General features: G+C 53.1%; 1 protein-coding gene across 2 annotated transcripts in view; it reads right to left on the reverse strand.

Moving 5' to 3' along the window:
* Positions 1 to 5,018: 5,018 nt before the first annotated feature.
* CHST3 (carbohydrate sulfotransferase 3) overlaps positions 5,019 to 15,804 on the reverse strand; it is a 33,133-nt gene continuing 22,347 nt past the window's right edge. For both annotated transcript variants that reach the window (XM_079137101.1, XM_079137102.1), the window contains exons 2-3: positions 7,761 to 7,984; positions 5,019 to 6,626 (exon numbers count right to left, since the gene is read on the reverse strand). In XM_079137101.1, coding sequence (XP_078993227.1) covers positions 5,348 to 6,626; positions 7,761 to 7,900 — 1,419 coding nt within the window. In that variant the 5' untranslated portion in view covers positions 7,901 to 7,984 and the 3' untranslated portion in view covers positions 5,019 to 5,347. The remainder of the gene's footprint in view (positions 6,627 to 7,760; positions 7,985 to 15,804) is intronic.

Genomic DNA, 15,804 nt, shown 5'->3' on the forward strand with positions numbered 1-15,804 from the left:
GCAAACGCTCTATCACTGAGGTGTATCTCCAGCCCCTTACATTTTTGAGACAGGGTCTAAGTTGCCAGAGCTGGCCTTGAACTTTGGGATCCTCCTGCTTCAGCCTCCTGAGTTTTTGGATTACAGGCCTGCAGTCACTGCTCCTGCCAAACTTTTCTCTTTATAAGAAGAATAAAATTATGGCATTTGCAGATAAATGGATGGAGTTGGAGAACATCATACTAAGTGAAATAAGCCAATCCCCCCCAAAACCAAAGGCCGAATGTTTTCCCTGATAAGTGGATGACGGTATATAATGGGGGTGGAGGGACAGGGGTGAGAGAAGAATGGAGGAACTTTAAATTATGTAGAAGGAAATGAGAGGGGGAGGGGCGGGGGTATGAAAGATGGTGGAATGAGACAGACATCATTACTGGATGTACGTGTATGATTACACAAATGGTGTGAATCTACATCGTGTACAACCATAGAAATGAAAAGTTGTACTCCATTTGTGTACAATGAATCAAAATGCAGTCCGTAAAAATTAAAAAAAAAAACCCTAAATTTTAAAAAGTTATCTATGTAAAAAATTAAAAAATAAATAATAATTTAAAAAGTTATCTGGGGTATTTGTTAGGGAAAGTGACAGAAAGCTAAGACAGGGCTGCAGTCTAATTCACACTAAAGTTGTGACAACTGATAGAGTGAAGTCACTGCAATTTGAAAGGACTCCATTCTATTTCTTAGCAGAAAGGGTTTTGTTGAAGGCCGAGTGAAATCTTAAGCAACCGTTGAGGCTCATCAACAGACACCCACATTTCTGTTCCACAGGGTGCTGCTTGTCTTTTCAGTTGACCTTGATTTATAAAGGGCCGTTTTTGGAAAATGGTTGTAAGTCACTTATTCCCTTCATTCCAAAAGGAACCTGGGACCCAGCCAGGGAAAGCTTTCATGGTCAGGTAATAGCAAAACCGGGGCCCCTGATGGCTGGCCTAATTTTCCTATTCCTATACCATAATACCTGGGTGTTGTACTCTCAGACCTTGTCCTTGCAGCTGGCTCCTCTGAGCCTGGTCACTACCAGCTCTGCCATCCTGGGATCATGAGCATTCACCATGCCCCCTGTTCTTACTCACGCTTCCCTGTGCCTGTCACCCTGTAGGAGTGGGCGGCAGGTGTTCCCGTCCTGCTTCGTGCTGGAAGTCATGTCTGACCTACTGCTTCATGTTTTCTTCTGTTGTTATGATTCAGTTGCTGCTGAGAGCAAATGTGAAAGAAACGCTGCAGAATCTGCTCATTGCATCTTTTCATTTTTAATTAAATAAGTCAAGTAAGCCATCAGGAGATGGGTTCACATTCCATTCCGCAAAGCAGACCCTGAGCGCCAGTGACCACCAGCTGTCTGAAGGGCAGCCCCAGCCTTTCCAGAAGATGGCAGGTTGTCTGTGGCCACAGCAAGGACATCTGGGACAATGACAGCAAAGGGGCTGGGAACTATGTGGGGTGGCCCCAGAGGTGGAACAAGATGTACTACACAAGCACATGAGCATGTAGGAACATGCCACCATACAGGGCCCAGATTTTGGCAAAAAAGACAAGAGTTTGTTGGATCCTGGAAGGAAGAGGGGAGTCAAGCAAAATGGGCCCAGAATATACAGATAAGATGGAGACTTCACAGGTGCCCAGTTTCAGCCCAAGAACTGGAAAGGCTACACAAGTCACTTATTCCCCCAATAAACGGGTCTACAACATGAGCTAGGCCATGAGGGTGGTGCCATGTCTATATTCTTAGAAAGACAAATAGGTGTTTGTCCTCCACGTGGTCATGGGATACCGGAGGACATACGGTCAAAAGGCCTTAGCTCTCAAGATGTTGAAGTTGCCAATTCTGCCTCGTGCTTTTGAGGTAAAGAGTAGCTTCCACTATTTCTGAAACCAGGCAGTAGAGAGAAGATGCGGTGGCATTCAGGAAACCCTGGGCCTTCTCCCTCCCGTCCAGCTGGACCGCATCTCAAGGACCTTCACAAACAAACCCACCCTCTCGGGGCTCCTGATTCCTGTGGATGCTCCTTTGTCCAGTTTGTGTGGATCAGTAAGAGCCCCTGGCTTCTTTAGGCATCTGTTCTCCACTGCCACACCCCCTCGAGAATGTGTCCAGCTTGTCTTCTGGGCCAGTCCTTCAAAATCCAGGCTCTCTCATGGGACAGTCCCCTAAAATAGGCTTGGAAGAGACTGTTGGGGTTTGGATCAGACTTCTGATGCTTCTATTTCCTTTCCTATCACTCAGGCCACGCCCACCCTCTGGGACAGGGATCCTGTCATCTCTTCTGGAGCTCCTTCCATTGTTGACAGACAGTAGAGAGTGGGAAAAGATGCCATTGTGGTGGGCTTCCTGGGTACCCTCTGCTCTTTGGGGTGTGGGCGGTAGCTGTTCCATTACACCTGTTGGACCACTTTCCGTCTCCCTGTTCTGGACTAAAGACCCCAAATGTATGACTCTAGCCATGTCCAGAGTGGAAAGCGAATAGTTAACCCCACAGTCTGGACCCCAAACCAGAAGTGTTACCATGGCATCACTAAGCCCCACGGGGATCAGTGTCCAGGCCACACCACCCACTAGAGTTGTATCAGATTCCTGGGGAAAGGCACTCAACACAGCAGAAATGGTCCTCATGTGGCATCTTCAAATCTCTAAGAGAAAAACCAAGGAACCTCCTTAATCAGTACATTGGGGCCACCATATGCTGGCATGCTGGTTTATTTCCCTTGTGCCTTCAGAACTGTCTTCAGGTATCCTTGTGTATACAGGGTGTGGGTGGTTTCTATTATTGCTGTTACTATTATTATTTGTCTGTCTGTCTTGATTTGGGTTTAGCTTTGAGTCCCTGCAAATAATATTTTCTGTTTCTTCTTTTCACATAATAAATAAATTAAGTCAACTTGCAGTGTACACATTGTCAATGTCCTGAGAATCCTAAAGGTCCGTTCTTGGTACTGTCTTCAGAAAGCTGAGATGGAGGCCTTAGCCTTGCTGCAGGAGGAAGGAAAAGTCTGCTGTCCAACCAGGAGGACCCCTAGGAAGAGTCCCCACATAAAGGTGTTCCTCCCCACCACCCATTCAAGGAACAGAATGGGGGCTGGGAAGAACGGCTGGCCCTCTTGGGCCTGCCAGAAACCTCCTGGCCCCACAGAGCCCGGTGATTAAGTTTCCAGAGCTGGTGTCCCTTTGGACTCCAAATAAGAGCCAGCTCCCTACCCAACTTGTTCGGGACCAAATCTAAAGCAGAGGGGAAAAAAAAAAATTAAAAACTAAATCAAAGGGTCACTCAAATGACAGAAGTCCATGGTGCCGGGGACTCAGCAGCTCAAAGAGGTGGATTATAATGAGTTCCACGAGATGGTCAGTGTCCTCACCTTCACACATTAGCTTCCTGCCAGGTCACTCTGCCCTTCCCCAAGGCAGCTCCAGCTGGACTCTGATGCTGTGCTTTTCTGGCGACTGGGCTGCGTTACTCACACCAGCTCGGCCCTTGGGTTTAATAGCGGCTGTGTCTAAGGAGAGGCCGTCCAGGAAGTCTGGAAGAGCAGGGCGGCCCTCGTGAACCGCTGCAGCTTCCGCAAGCTCCGAGGCTCTCCTGGCTTCTGCTCCTGGGTTTTGGAGTGGGAGTGGGGCAGGGTTTTTGCTTGGAAGGCACTAGCTTCTCCATTATGAGTCCTTGTCCCCCCAGGGAAACATGTTAGAACTTGGGATAAGATCTGGCTTCTTCTCTAGGAGGGAGTGAGGGCTGTCATTCCACACTGCCCTGGATACCAGCAAGGTACACGGGCAGCTTCTGAGATTTGTTCTATGTAGGGTTTACACAGAAAAGCCCATGAGGGCTGCCGTGTGGCCACCTAGTCTCCAGTCCCCCTGGGGGAAGGCACCCTCTGCCCAGAGATATGTGCTCCCTGATGGTTTTTCCAGCCACTCCCAAAAGGCCCTTAAGTCCAGACAGCTTCTCAGCAGCAAAAACAAAACCAAAAACAGCCACAAAATAAGAAAGACACCAAGCCATAAATAACTTAAAAAGCCCGAAGTAAAACACCCAGCCCATCCTGGGTTGAGCAAGACTCTTCTCAGAACCCTAAAGGAGGAATTCCTTTAGTACTAGCTGTAACCAAGGCAACCAGCTGGCTGACCTCCCTCCGCCCAGGGAGCAGGCAGGCTTCTCAGGGGAGGCGTGTGTCCTGATGGGACTTCTCCCCCCAGAGCACTCCCAACTCCTCGGCCCTGCTCCAGATGAGGTCTGGCTGGAGATGGCAGGAACTATCAGTTGTCTTTTGTCTCCAGGGACCAAAGTTGCTTCTGCCAGTCAAGCCCAAGGCAGCCTTCAAATATGGACATGCTCCCAGGGAGCCAGGCAAGAGCTGGGGCTTTGGGCTGCAGTCACATGAGGACCAGCCACGTCATCTCAAAACGTCTTGCCTGCCAGCCATAGGACTTGGACAGGTCAGAGGAGGTAGGCACGAGACTCCCAGGCAGGCAGGGGTGGCAGGCTTGGCAGTTCTTGGTCCATGGTTCAGTCCTCTTCCTGGTCAGGGAATGATCATTGCCCTAGAACATGTTTCCTTCCTGGGTCCCTCCAAGTAATCCTAAAAATGTCATTAAAGTGTTCTCTTTAGATACAACACAGAAGAATTCTGTGGGCATAAAGGAATGGGGAAACTTTCCTGTACACACACGTGTGAACTTGTTTTATGGTGGTTTTCTGTCTCTGCATGGTGCGCAGGTACGTGTGCGCCTCGTAGTCTGTGCAGGGCTGACATTCATGAGGAACCAGCACTGCTTACTGTTTATTAAAATATGGAATCATTTTGTACTGGCTGGTAAACTGCCATGGTCACTTGATGAGCTTCAAATGTCCAGCCCCTGGGCTCTTCTATTCCCTCCACAAGGACTCACCCAGATTCCAGGCTTCCCCACAATCCAGAAAGGAAAGGTTAACACTGAGTGTGTAACAGGAGGTCTGAGCAACTGGCCAGGCCCATGACCCTGGCACAAAGAGCTTCCAGGCCCTAATGTGTTTCTCCTGTATGTTTCTGTGTGTTGGGGGGAGAGGAGGGCGGGGGACCTGTCTATACCCTGGGTCTGCTAAGGAGATTGCAGGCCCTCGAGGGAAGGTACTGTCCTGTTCCCAGCAGGAGACCCCAGGGCCCTGGGGTTGAGCAAACTGGCTGGCTGGGGGCCTACTGCTACAGCAGAGGCTGCCTGCTTCCAGGGCAGCTTTCCACTGCCCTTTGCCAGGGATTCGTCTCCCCGCTGACCTGGGTGTGAGGAAGGCGGGCAGACCTTTCAAGAGGAGGGGTACATGGGGCACAAGTCTCCCTACGTGACCCAGAAGGTGCCCCGCTCCTCCAGCAGGCTGACTGAGCGGTTGGTGAGGGAGGCAGCATCCCGGGCCAGCTTGTACCCAAAGAGGTGCATGGCGGGGCCGCAGGCGGCCTGCACCACCTGGGCCAGCTTGAAGGGCATGCTGAACCGCCACTTCTCGAACTGCTCTGAGGAGTTCTTCCGTGTGGAGTAGATGCCGTTGCCATCAAGGGCCGCCTGGGTGTTCTTCTGGATCCAGTCCTCCACCTGAGGGGTCAGCGGGATGCCGGCGAAGCGGTACATCTCGCGGGCCTTCTGCAGCGGCTGTTGTGCCACGTCCTCGTAGCGCACCAGCATATAGCGTCCCCGCAGCCAGGCGGGCTGCCGCAGGCCCAGCTCCGCAGACAGGCGGATGCTCTCGCAGTTGCCCCGCAGCCGCTGTACCTCCTCCTCTTTCAGCCGGTCCTGTCCCTCGGAGAGCCACTTCTTCCAGGTCTCGTACTTGCCTGCAAAAGCCACCATGCGGGAGGCCAGAACTGCCCGCGGATCGCGCACCAGCTGGATGACGCGCAGGTCCAGCCGTGGGTCTTCTGCCAGCGGCTGCAGGAACTCCAGCTGCCGGATGCGGACCGCCTTGAGGGCCATGTGCTCCTTGCGGCGGCAGGCCTCTGCGGCCAGCGTCACGTTGAGGGGCCCGCAGCGGCGGTTCTTGCAGTGGTACTTCTCAAAGACCTTCTTGACAAAGGGCGTGCAGACGGGGTCTTCACAGAGCGAGCGGCTCGAGCCCCGGCGGAACATGAACTGCGTCAGGTGGTCCTCGGGCAGGGGGCTGATGAAGTGCTCCAAGACGTACAGGTCGCACAGGAAGAGCTGCTTCAGCACGTCGCGGTAGACCAGGGCCGAGCCTGCGGCGTTGGCACCTCCGGGCTCGAAGGACACGGTGCGCTCAATGTGCCACAGCGGCTCGAAGAGGTAGAAGATGTTGCCCTGCTGGTTGAAGAACTCGCCCACGAAGGAGGAGCCGGTGCGGGTGGTGGCCATGAGGAGCACGTGGCGACGGTGTCCAGCCCTGGCAGGCTGGGATGGCTCCGCCTCCTGCTCCCCAACTGCCTCGGCCGCTGACCCCACGCCCAGCTGCAGGCTGAGGTTGTGCAGGCGGCCCTGCAGCTGCGAGAAGGCTGAGTCGAGCTCACTCAGGGACATGAGGGACGCGTTCTCGGCCAAGACCAGGGCTGGGTCGGTGCTGTTGGCATCTGCCAGGGATTGAGGGATCTGCTTCAGCTTGTCCGAGACTCTGTTGAGATCACAGGGGGAACAGGATCAGTGCCTGATCTGGGGGAGGGCAAGTCCCCTGTGCTACTCTAGGCAGCCTTCCCACCTCCTAACCAATAAATAGCCTGTCTTAGCAGGCTCTCCCCAGAAGCAGATTTTGAGGCACAGATTTGAGTGTAAGAAGTTTATCTGGGACAGGGCCAGAGAAGAACTGAGGCAGGGGAGGAGGTGTCTGTGAAGGGTCTGCTGCTATGGAGCAGGATACCCCATGCAAATATGAGGTTCATTCTGACCAGGGAGCTCTGAGACATGTACTTCCTGGTACTTCTGGCTTGCCTGTGCAGATGGCCAGGTATAGTTTTTTAGTAGGACTGTAAACATGAACTGGAACCATCCATGATGAGCGACCCAGGAGGGGCACTGATGGTGTGTGCTACATGGCCCAGTCCTTACCCTATCCATCTGCTCTGCAGTTTTCATGCAGGGCTTGTGCCTGGAGGGGAACAGGTCCCAGAAAGCCTTGTGTGTCTAGCAGGCCCTCTGCACACAGTAATGCTCTACCAACTTGGGGCGGGCATGGGATTCCCAGAGGAGCCTGTTTAAGGGACCCTTCTCTGGAGTTGAACAGTACACAATCTGGCAGCCCTACCAGAGTATCCACACCAGGACCCTGCCTTCCCATGAGCTCAGCCTCACCCATAACACCAAGGTTTCACAGGGGCTGTGCTGCTAATGTGAGCCATCATCTAGGTCTGGGAATCAATTAGTAACAATACGTAGTCACAGCTGGCAAATACCAGACATGGACCATATGCCAGGCTGAGAGCCAAATGCTTACACGTTTCCTCATTTACTTTATTCCAACAAGGCAGGTCCCAGTCACATTTTACAGAAGGATTCCAAGACTCAGAAAAGTGAAATATCTCACTTATGCTCTCACCGCTGGGAAGTGCCTTCATGGGCATGCCAACCCAGCTGCCCGAGGCCAGAGCCCAGATCTCACTACTATGCCTGGGACTCTGCCTGGACCACAGGAGGGGCCTGGTGATCACATGTTGGAGGGATGCACTTGCAGGTTCCCAAAGAGCCCTCCCGTCACCTGTCCTTAGCTGTCCCACCTTGAGAAAGGAGACTTGCCCTTGATCATATCCCTCACCTTGATATGATTTTATTTTCCTTTTCAATGAAGACAAAAACCACCACCACAAAAGCCAGGAAAAGGGCATATTTGCTCCTCATCCTCAGGCTCTGCACGAAGTCCCGGCAGTCCTGGGGCAAAGTGTGTCCTTTCTCCATGGGGGCAGGCTGGCCGCAGGTACTCAGCTCAGGGGCAGCACTCAGGACCTGGCTGGCGGCCTTCAGGTGGGGAACACCCTAGTCCTGCGGAGAGACAGGTGGTCAGGACTCAAGGATGCTTCTCCATCAGACTTGAGGATTCTGGCAGACTCACTCTTGAACCCCAGACTCACTCTTTTTTTAAAAAAAATTCTTTTATTTTTTTCAGACCCACTCTTTAAACAGACTTAAGGAGTCTTAAGGAGTCTTTTACAGGTCATTGAAAATGCTAGTAAGTGGGATAGGAACATGGCTCCAGGGCCCTGGTTTCAATCACCAGTACCAAAAAAAAAAAAAAAAAAAAAAAAAAAAGAAAAGCTAAGAAGCCCGTTCATCCACCCCACCCCTCTCCCTTGATCTCACGGGTCAAAGGCATGTACAGCCACCTACAGCATATGATATTTAGATAAAGGACAGGCTGGCTATGCAATGGGGGTCCTATAAGATTATAATGGAGCCAAAATATCCCTATTGCTGAGTGACGTTGTAGCTGTGGTTGGCGATGTGGATGCATCACTCAGGTATGTGTGTTGATGCAAGCTGTGCTGTGCATGCCATTGTGTATGCTACATCACACTTGATAATGAATAGTCATGTGATCATATTCTACTATACAATACTTTTAAATCATTTTAGAGTGTACTCCAATTATTAAAAAAAAAAAAAGTTAATTTTCAGACAGTATGCTTCTGGGCACTGTGGCACATGCCTATAATCCCAATGACTCAGGAGGCTGAGGCAGAAGGATTGCAAGTTCAGTGTCAGCCTTGGCAGCTTATTGAGACTGTTTCAAAAAAGGTTGGGGGGGGGGGGCTGGGGATGTAACTTAGTAGCAATGTGTCCCTGGGCTCAATCCTTAGTGTGTGGAGGCGGGAAGCACAGTGTGCCGTGCTACATGGGCAGTAGCCTCACATCTCATTTTTACCAGATCTCTGGATTGCATCAAGAGGCAGCTGGGAATATAGCTCAGGGGCAGAGTGCCCGTCTGGCATGCACAGGCTCTGGGTTTGATTCTTAGTTCACATGCACGTGCACATGTACACACATGCAAACACATACAGGCCAAGTTCAGTGTTATGGTTTGGTCTGGAATGTCCCCTAAAGGCTCACATGTTGAGGGCTTGGTCCCCGATGCACCAGTATTCAGAGGTGGCACTTTAGGGGGTGATTGGATTACAGGGGCTCTGACCTCATCAACAGATTGATCCGTTGATCAGTTTGTAGCTGATGGCATTTTGGGAGTGATGGAAACTGGAGGAGGTGGGTCATGGGGGGGTTGCCCTAAACGGATAAGTCCTGTCCCCAGCCCCTTTCTTCTTCTCTCCTTCCCAGCCACCATGAGGTGAGTGGCTTTGCTCTCTCCACTTTCCACCATAGTGCTCTGCCCCACCACAGGCCCAGAAACAATGAAGCTGACCTTGGACTGAGACCTCTGAAATCAGGAGCCAAAATAGATCTTTCCTCCTTTAAGTTGTTCTTCTCAGGCATTTTGTCACAGCATTGAAAGGCTGACTTAACACACTGACGCTTGCCATCTGGTTTGTATAAGTACACCCTAGGATGTTCATACAACGAAATCACCTGGTAGCATATATCTCAGAACATATCCCCACCTTTAGGTGACACATGATTGCATATGGAAGAGATCATCACTCACAGTACAAATGTTTACAATGGCAAAGGATTAGAAATGCCTGAATAAAAATGGGGGGTATGCTTGCACTGGTTTATTATGTGGCCACAAAGAATAGTGATGTGGATTTGTAAATGTTGAGGTGATGAACCCACAAAATATATTTAAAGAACAAAGGAAGGTGCAGACACAGTGTTTATGTAGGAGATGTAGGTCAGGGTTATTCCAGCTGAGCACTGTTGATATTTGGGGCTAGATAACGCTTTGTCATGGTGGGTGGTCCTGAGCATTGTGGGATGCCTAATAGACCCTCGGCCTCCAACCGTCAGATGCCAGTAGCACAGCCCTGTTCAGTTGTGTCAATCAAAATGTCTCAAGGCATTGTCATATGTTCCCTGAGGTGAGGAGGTATAAACATTCCAAATGAGACCCTCTGATGCCTCAGGATTCTATTTGAGAAAATAAAATAGAAGTTGGAGTCTGGAGATGCTGGATGCAGGGATGGCTACACCAGGGGAGTGGCACCTTCCAGACAGAAAATCTGTTTGGGGAAAGCAGTGAGGCTCATGGGAACTGACCGTGTCTCCCATGTCCAGGTCTTCAAGCCTCTTGGTGCCCAGGGACCCCATTATAGCACACACGATAGGGCTTTCCTGCCCCGTCTCCCCTTCCCAGGTCGTGAGCTTCCGGAAGGCAGGACCAGTGGCAGGACCCACATGCTCTGGGCCCAAGTGTGTAGAACAATCGGTGGGCCACATTCCCCACCAGCCTGCCGAGCCTGTGCTGAGGCTGCCTGTCCCCTTGAGAAGGCCAGACTCAGGACCACGTGTGTGGGGAGCAGTGTGCTGACATCCCGACGCTCTGCTTCTCAGCTCTCGAGTGAGGGTTGCCTGCATGGGATGATGTGGGGAAGCAGAAGGAGCTGGCATCAAAAGTCCTGGGGCTGGGCTGGGGCTCAGTGGTAGAGCACTTGCCAGCATGAGTGAAGCCCTGAGTTCAACCCCCAGTACTGCAAACAACCGCACAGAAGTGCTGGGTTCTAGTCTTTCCTGACTCCACCATATTGTGCAACCTCGTATAAGTGTCTTAATGTCTCTGGGCCTCAGTCTCTTCCCCGGTAAAGGGCAGCCCCTACTGCATATGGTTTCTGTGATGAACACTCTGGTGCATAGTGAGTGTTCATTAAATAGGAGAGGGAAGGAAAGGTAGGGTGGGGTGGGAGGAAGGGCCTCGCTTTGGGTCTAGTATCTTTGGCAAGACTTAGGAGTCAGGTTGCCCTTCTCCTCCCCTCCCTTCCAGAGACTTTCTATTTTTAAGTTGTGGTAACAGCCTCTTCACCCCAGAACAATACTGGGTTCCTAAGATCTTTCACAGCATTGCCCTAAAAGGAAGTGGCAAGTCTGAAAATTCTGGCCTGCGGCATGAGGCAGGCTGGTGGTCCCATTGCCCTGCCCCTGGCAGGCTGCCCCTCTGTTTAGCTTTGGGAGTCCAAGGGGCAGAAGGTTGGGGAGGGAGGTTACAGGATGCAGGAGGTCTCCAGAGCTAGAAGGTGGGAGAGACACAGGTGCCAAGTGGTCACAGGTCATGGGGAAGGGGACAGGACCCAGATTAGGATCCCTTGGCAAAGGCCTAGGCAGAACTTGCCCGCAGGAGGCCCTCTGCAAGAAGTGGGCAGGGATATTCATGACATTGAAGGAAACTTTGTCCACCTCCCTCCCAGTCTCTTGGTGCAAGGGCTAGTCCTGCATCCCCTGCTTGGCTCACAGGAAGAACTGAAAAGTCTCTCCCTCTTCCTCCTGGCAGATGCCCCTCCTCGCCCCTCATACCCTACGGTTTTCATCTCCTCAGTGGCCCCAGCAAGGACATGACAGCTGAAGGGAGAGGTGGCATCCCCTGCCAGGGTACCAGTGGGCACCACGCTTGCACAGTACCAGGGCTAGTGGTGAAGAACACTGCAACAAATGCCAGCCCAGCTCTGCCTGGGTACAGCAGGCAGTGGGACAGTTCTCTGGGCCCAGCTGGACCCTGTGCTCTGCATGTAGGCAGCAAATACCAGAGACAGGAAGAGGAGCCCAAGTGCTGAGTTCTCTCATGGAAACCACCATCTGGTGGGTGTGCACCGTGTACCAGGTCCTGGAAGATGCCAGGGGTCCCTTGAGGGAGCAGTGTCCAGCCCGGCCCTCCAGGAGCCAGAAGTTGCCTGGGAAACATTCTCACTCACCACCTATAACTGACACCTTCTCACGTCCCCTCCTGTCCCTCACCTCTCAGCCCTCATGCATGGGCCCCTCTTCTCTGACTCTGTGCTCTCCCTAGGCAATGGCAGCCCCCACCTTACCCCAGGCGATCCCACTCATCTTCCCTCCTCCTCCGTCAGCGCGTTTCTATCTTTCCACTCAATCCTCACCCCCTTCCTCTCCCTCTCTTCCCACCTCATCACACAGCACCTGACCACAGCCATGTAGACACCTGCTCCTCTGCCTCACAGAAGTTTCTCGAATGTCCAGCCCCATACTGCATCACTCAGAGTAGAACACAAGCCCTCCAGGCCCCCAGATGGAGTCTGCCCACCTCTCCTCACTCCCAGCTCTCGGCTCGCCCTGCCCACCACAGGCCCTGCCTGCCACTCCCCACCTGGGACTCTGCATACCTGGATGCTGCACCGGAAGCTCTTCTAGACCTTCTCTGGCAGGATCCTAACCTTCAGGACTCACTCAGCTCCAATGTCCCTTCCTTCCAGTCCTTTCCCAGAGACTGGCATAATGTCAACCACCACCTGTCACTTTCCCTTTCCACATCCTTGTTTGTTTTCCTGGATGGAAATGTGGTTCTCGGTCGCCTCTTTCACCCACGGGAATGTCAGCCCACAGAGGACAGCATCACTGTCCACCCCACCTTTGTGTTCCCAGGGCCCGGAACTGTGCTCCACACAGAGGGGGTGCTCATGAATGAACGAACAACGGAAAGCCCTTCCCAAAGCACTCAGAGCAAGACGCTTAATCGCTCTGGTGTGGTGGAAAAGAAGAGGAAGATGGAATGGCAGTTGCTGCACAGGTGAGGGAACCCAGTGCCACAACCTGAGCATACGCCGGGGCCTGCGCTGGGCACCTGTGCTGGGAACATGCCGTGGGTGTATACGGGCGGGAGGTGACACTGAGGGCACACACACATCTCTCCGGTGCTCCTATCAACCCAGGGCCTTCGGTTGGAGGCTCAGGCAGCTGTGTGCTAGTGAGGAGGAGGAGGCTGAAGAAGAGCTAAGCAAAGGGAAGTGAGGGGAAGGAGTAGAAAGGAGGCTGGGAGCCAGGCCCAGGCCCAGCAAGCCGAGCCTTCCCTGCGCTCCCCTGGGGTCCTCCTGCTCAGGCCTCCCTCATGACTTGGCAAGGCGCCTTGCTGGAGGAGCTTTCTCCTTGGATGGCCTCCAGCCAGGCCCTTCCACTGCGGCCCCAAATGGACTGCAGCCCAGCCCTGCCTCCCTTGGGGAAGCTGGGGTCCCAGCAAGGAGGCTGGGAATGGAACTCTGATAAGAGACTGGGCCTTGCCAGACATTGCGTCAGGCGAAAGACTCCTCTCCCCTGGCTCACTGGCCGCTGGCTCACAGGGGCCAAGAGCGCAGCGAGCCTTTCCCTGTGGGAGGAGGAGCTGGTGCAAGAGGAGCAGGCAGGAGGGCAGCACGAGCCGGGAGGAGGCGGCTCTCAGGGCAGACTGGGAGCAGCGAAGCCCACCTGGGAAAGCGCTGGGCCCACCCACAGTGCCAGGAGGCTGCCCCTGCCGTGCCACCCAAAACCTGGGTGGGGGCTCCTGTGTGGTCTGGAATCCCTGGAGAGTGGAGAGGGGACCAAAGGCAGAGCGGGGAAGTCCCCAGGCCACTGGCACATTAGTGCAGACGGATGGAGCACAGGCCGTGGCTTGTGTACCTGGTGCCTGTCAGGCTAGGTTCTGTCTCACACAGGGACATCCAGAGATGGCTGGGGAAGACCACGGCTCCTTGGTTTGGATGGAGCTGTTGAGTGGCCCATGAATGGAATGAAAGGAAGATGTGAGTGAAGACTTAGTGGCATATGAGCACCCCGTGGGCTTTCGTTCCCTCTCTCAAGAATGAACCCATCCCCAAACTTCCTTGTATCCACCTCCAGCAGAGACAGACAGAGCAGAAGCAGCTTCAGCTAAGGCATGTGTCACCTGAGTGTCGGTGGACACTCACGTGCCGTGGGCCAGTGCCCTGTGCTGGAGGGCTGCCGCAGGCCCCCAGGGAGCCAGCCCTGCCAGAACGGCCCTCAACCCTATCGCGCCCTGGGAGGGTGTGGGAGCACACTCTTCCCCCACCCCCACCAGACAGTCGCTTCCACAGCTGCATGAAGTGCAGAGCCCCAGAGAACAGCTGCAGGCCCCCTCTCCATGAAGGCACATCTGGTGCCTCTCAAGCTAAGCCCCAGGCCCAGCTTCCTGTCCTTGTCCAGGCAGGGGTTGACGTGCAGGCTGGTATCTACCTGCATAGCAGGCAATCTGGGAAGGAGCCCAACGGCCCATACGAGCTGACTTGGGTGTGGACCAAGGTTCATGGCCACCGATGTGCACCCATCCCTGAAATTCCAACAAGTGTGAGAAGCAACTGGAATGTCTCACAGAGAGGGTGGGATGCCACGCAGGGGTTCAAAAGGCTGACGCAGAGCCTCAAAAATGTGACAGTAGGTGACAAATCTTTTCACTTCATACCCTTTCTTGTTGCTTGAATTTTTGACATCCCTGCACCTTTATCACTTTAACCATTTTAAAAACTTAATCTGGTGTTCCAGAAGAGGAACAGAAGATCATCCATCTCGGGATTGGTGGGTAAAATGCATGGGACACTGGGTGTGGGGATGCACCCCTGGGGTCCCAGGTACTCGGGAGGCTGAGCAGGAGAAGCACTTGTGAGGGGCAGAGAGTTTCAGTTTTGGAAGATGAAAGGCGTCTGGAGATGGACGGTGGTGACGGCGGCATGACATGTGAATACAGTTAGTGCCACCGAATCGTGCATATAAAGCGATAAAGTCTATGCTGTTTCCACCACCCCAAAAATAAACGAATAAACAATGATGCCGGTGGGCAGTGGGTAGGGGAACCGAGGAACCTGGGAGGGCCACTGGTTCTTGCCTTGGATGGCAGTCGTGTTCTCTACTGTGTTCGCAGCCCTTGGCACAGCGCCTGGCATATGGCAGGGCTTGATAAGCACCTGATGCAATGAATGCCGGGCACACTGTCTGGAAGGGACAGAGGTTGCCCTCGGTCCACAAAGTTAAGATTCTCTCCAGAGCTCGAGGCGCTCTTGGCTTCCTTGCTTTCACTTACTGTCTTTGAAACCCTGTGAACTGAAACCTGAGCATGTTTTTTCTCATCTGTGACAGGGGGACACTGACAGTGTCTGCTGTAGGCCCAGTGGCCATGGGGAATCTGGTCCCACGGAGGAACTGCAGCCCTGATTAGGTGGTGAGTGGTGGAAAGGTGGGGGCGGTCTCAGATCCCCAGAACACCACAATGAGGGGACAGTACAGCCTGAGCTGACCACCAGCTGGAAATGTCCCTCAGGCAGAGCCACCACCCAGTCACACACTGAATGGCATTTGACCCTGGGCATCTCAGCTAGGGATAAACCTACTGCTTTTGCAGCCCTCTGTGGCCCTGAGGTGGCAGGGTGGCTACGGAGAGATGCAGGAAAACCCCATCAAGACCTGTAAACAGCCCTCCCACAGCTGCCCTGAAGGCCAGAGCTGCTTGCACGTTCCACGTGGTTGCTTGTGGCCAGGAAGGGTGGAGCAGGAGTGGAAGGACAGGAGGCGAGGATGACGGGCCCTGGCAGAGCCGCCTTCTCTGCTGGACTGTTGGGAAGGCATGCCTGTGGGTGGTGGGTTCGAGGTCCTGACCCAGAGGCCTTAGAGCTGTTGTGCTGAGAGCAATCTGAAGGCCAGGGGATTTTGTTCCCAGGACAGATCACATGTCAGCAGCGGCTCAGGTCATCAGCCTCAGGCAAAGCAGCTTGGCTTTCCAATTTTAGTTGTACCAAGCTGAGTGCCCCTCACCTGAAATGCTTGAGATCAGAAGTGCTTGGGAATTTTTTTTTTTTTTTTTAACATTTGAATGTACATGATCAGATCGGAGACAGGATCCAAGTCTAAACACAATAGTTATTTCTGTTCCATATATACATAGCTTAAGGGTCATTTTATACAATATTTTTAATATGCATGTGAGA

The sequence above is a fragment of the Sciurus vulgaris genome (genome assembly GCF_902686455.1).
Source record: "Sciurus vulgaris genome assembly, chromosome: 4".
NCBI classification, from domain to species: Eukaryota; Metazoa; Chordata; class Mammalia; order Rodentia; family Sciuridae; genus Sciurus; species Sciurus vulgaris.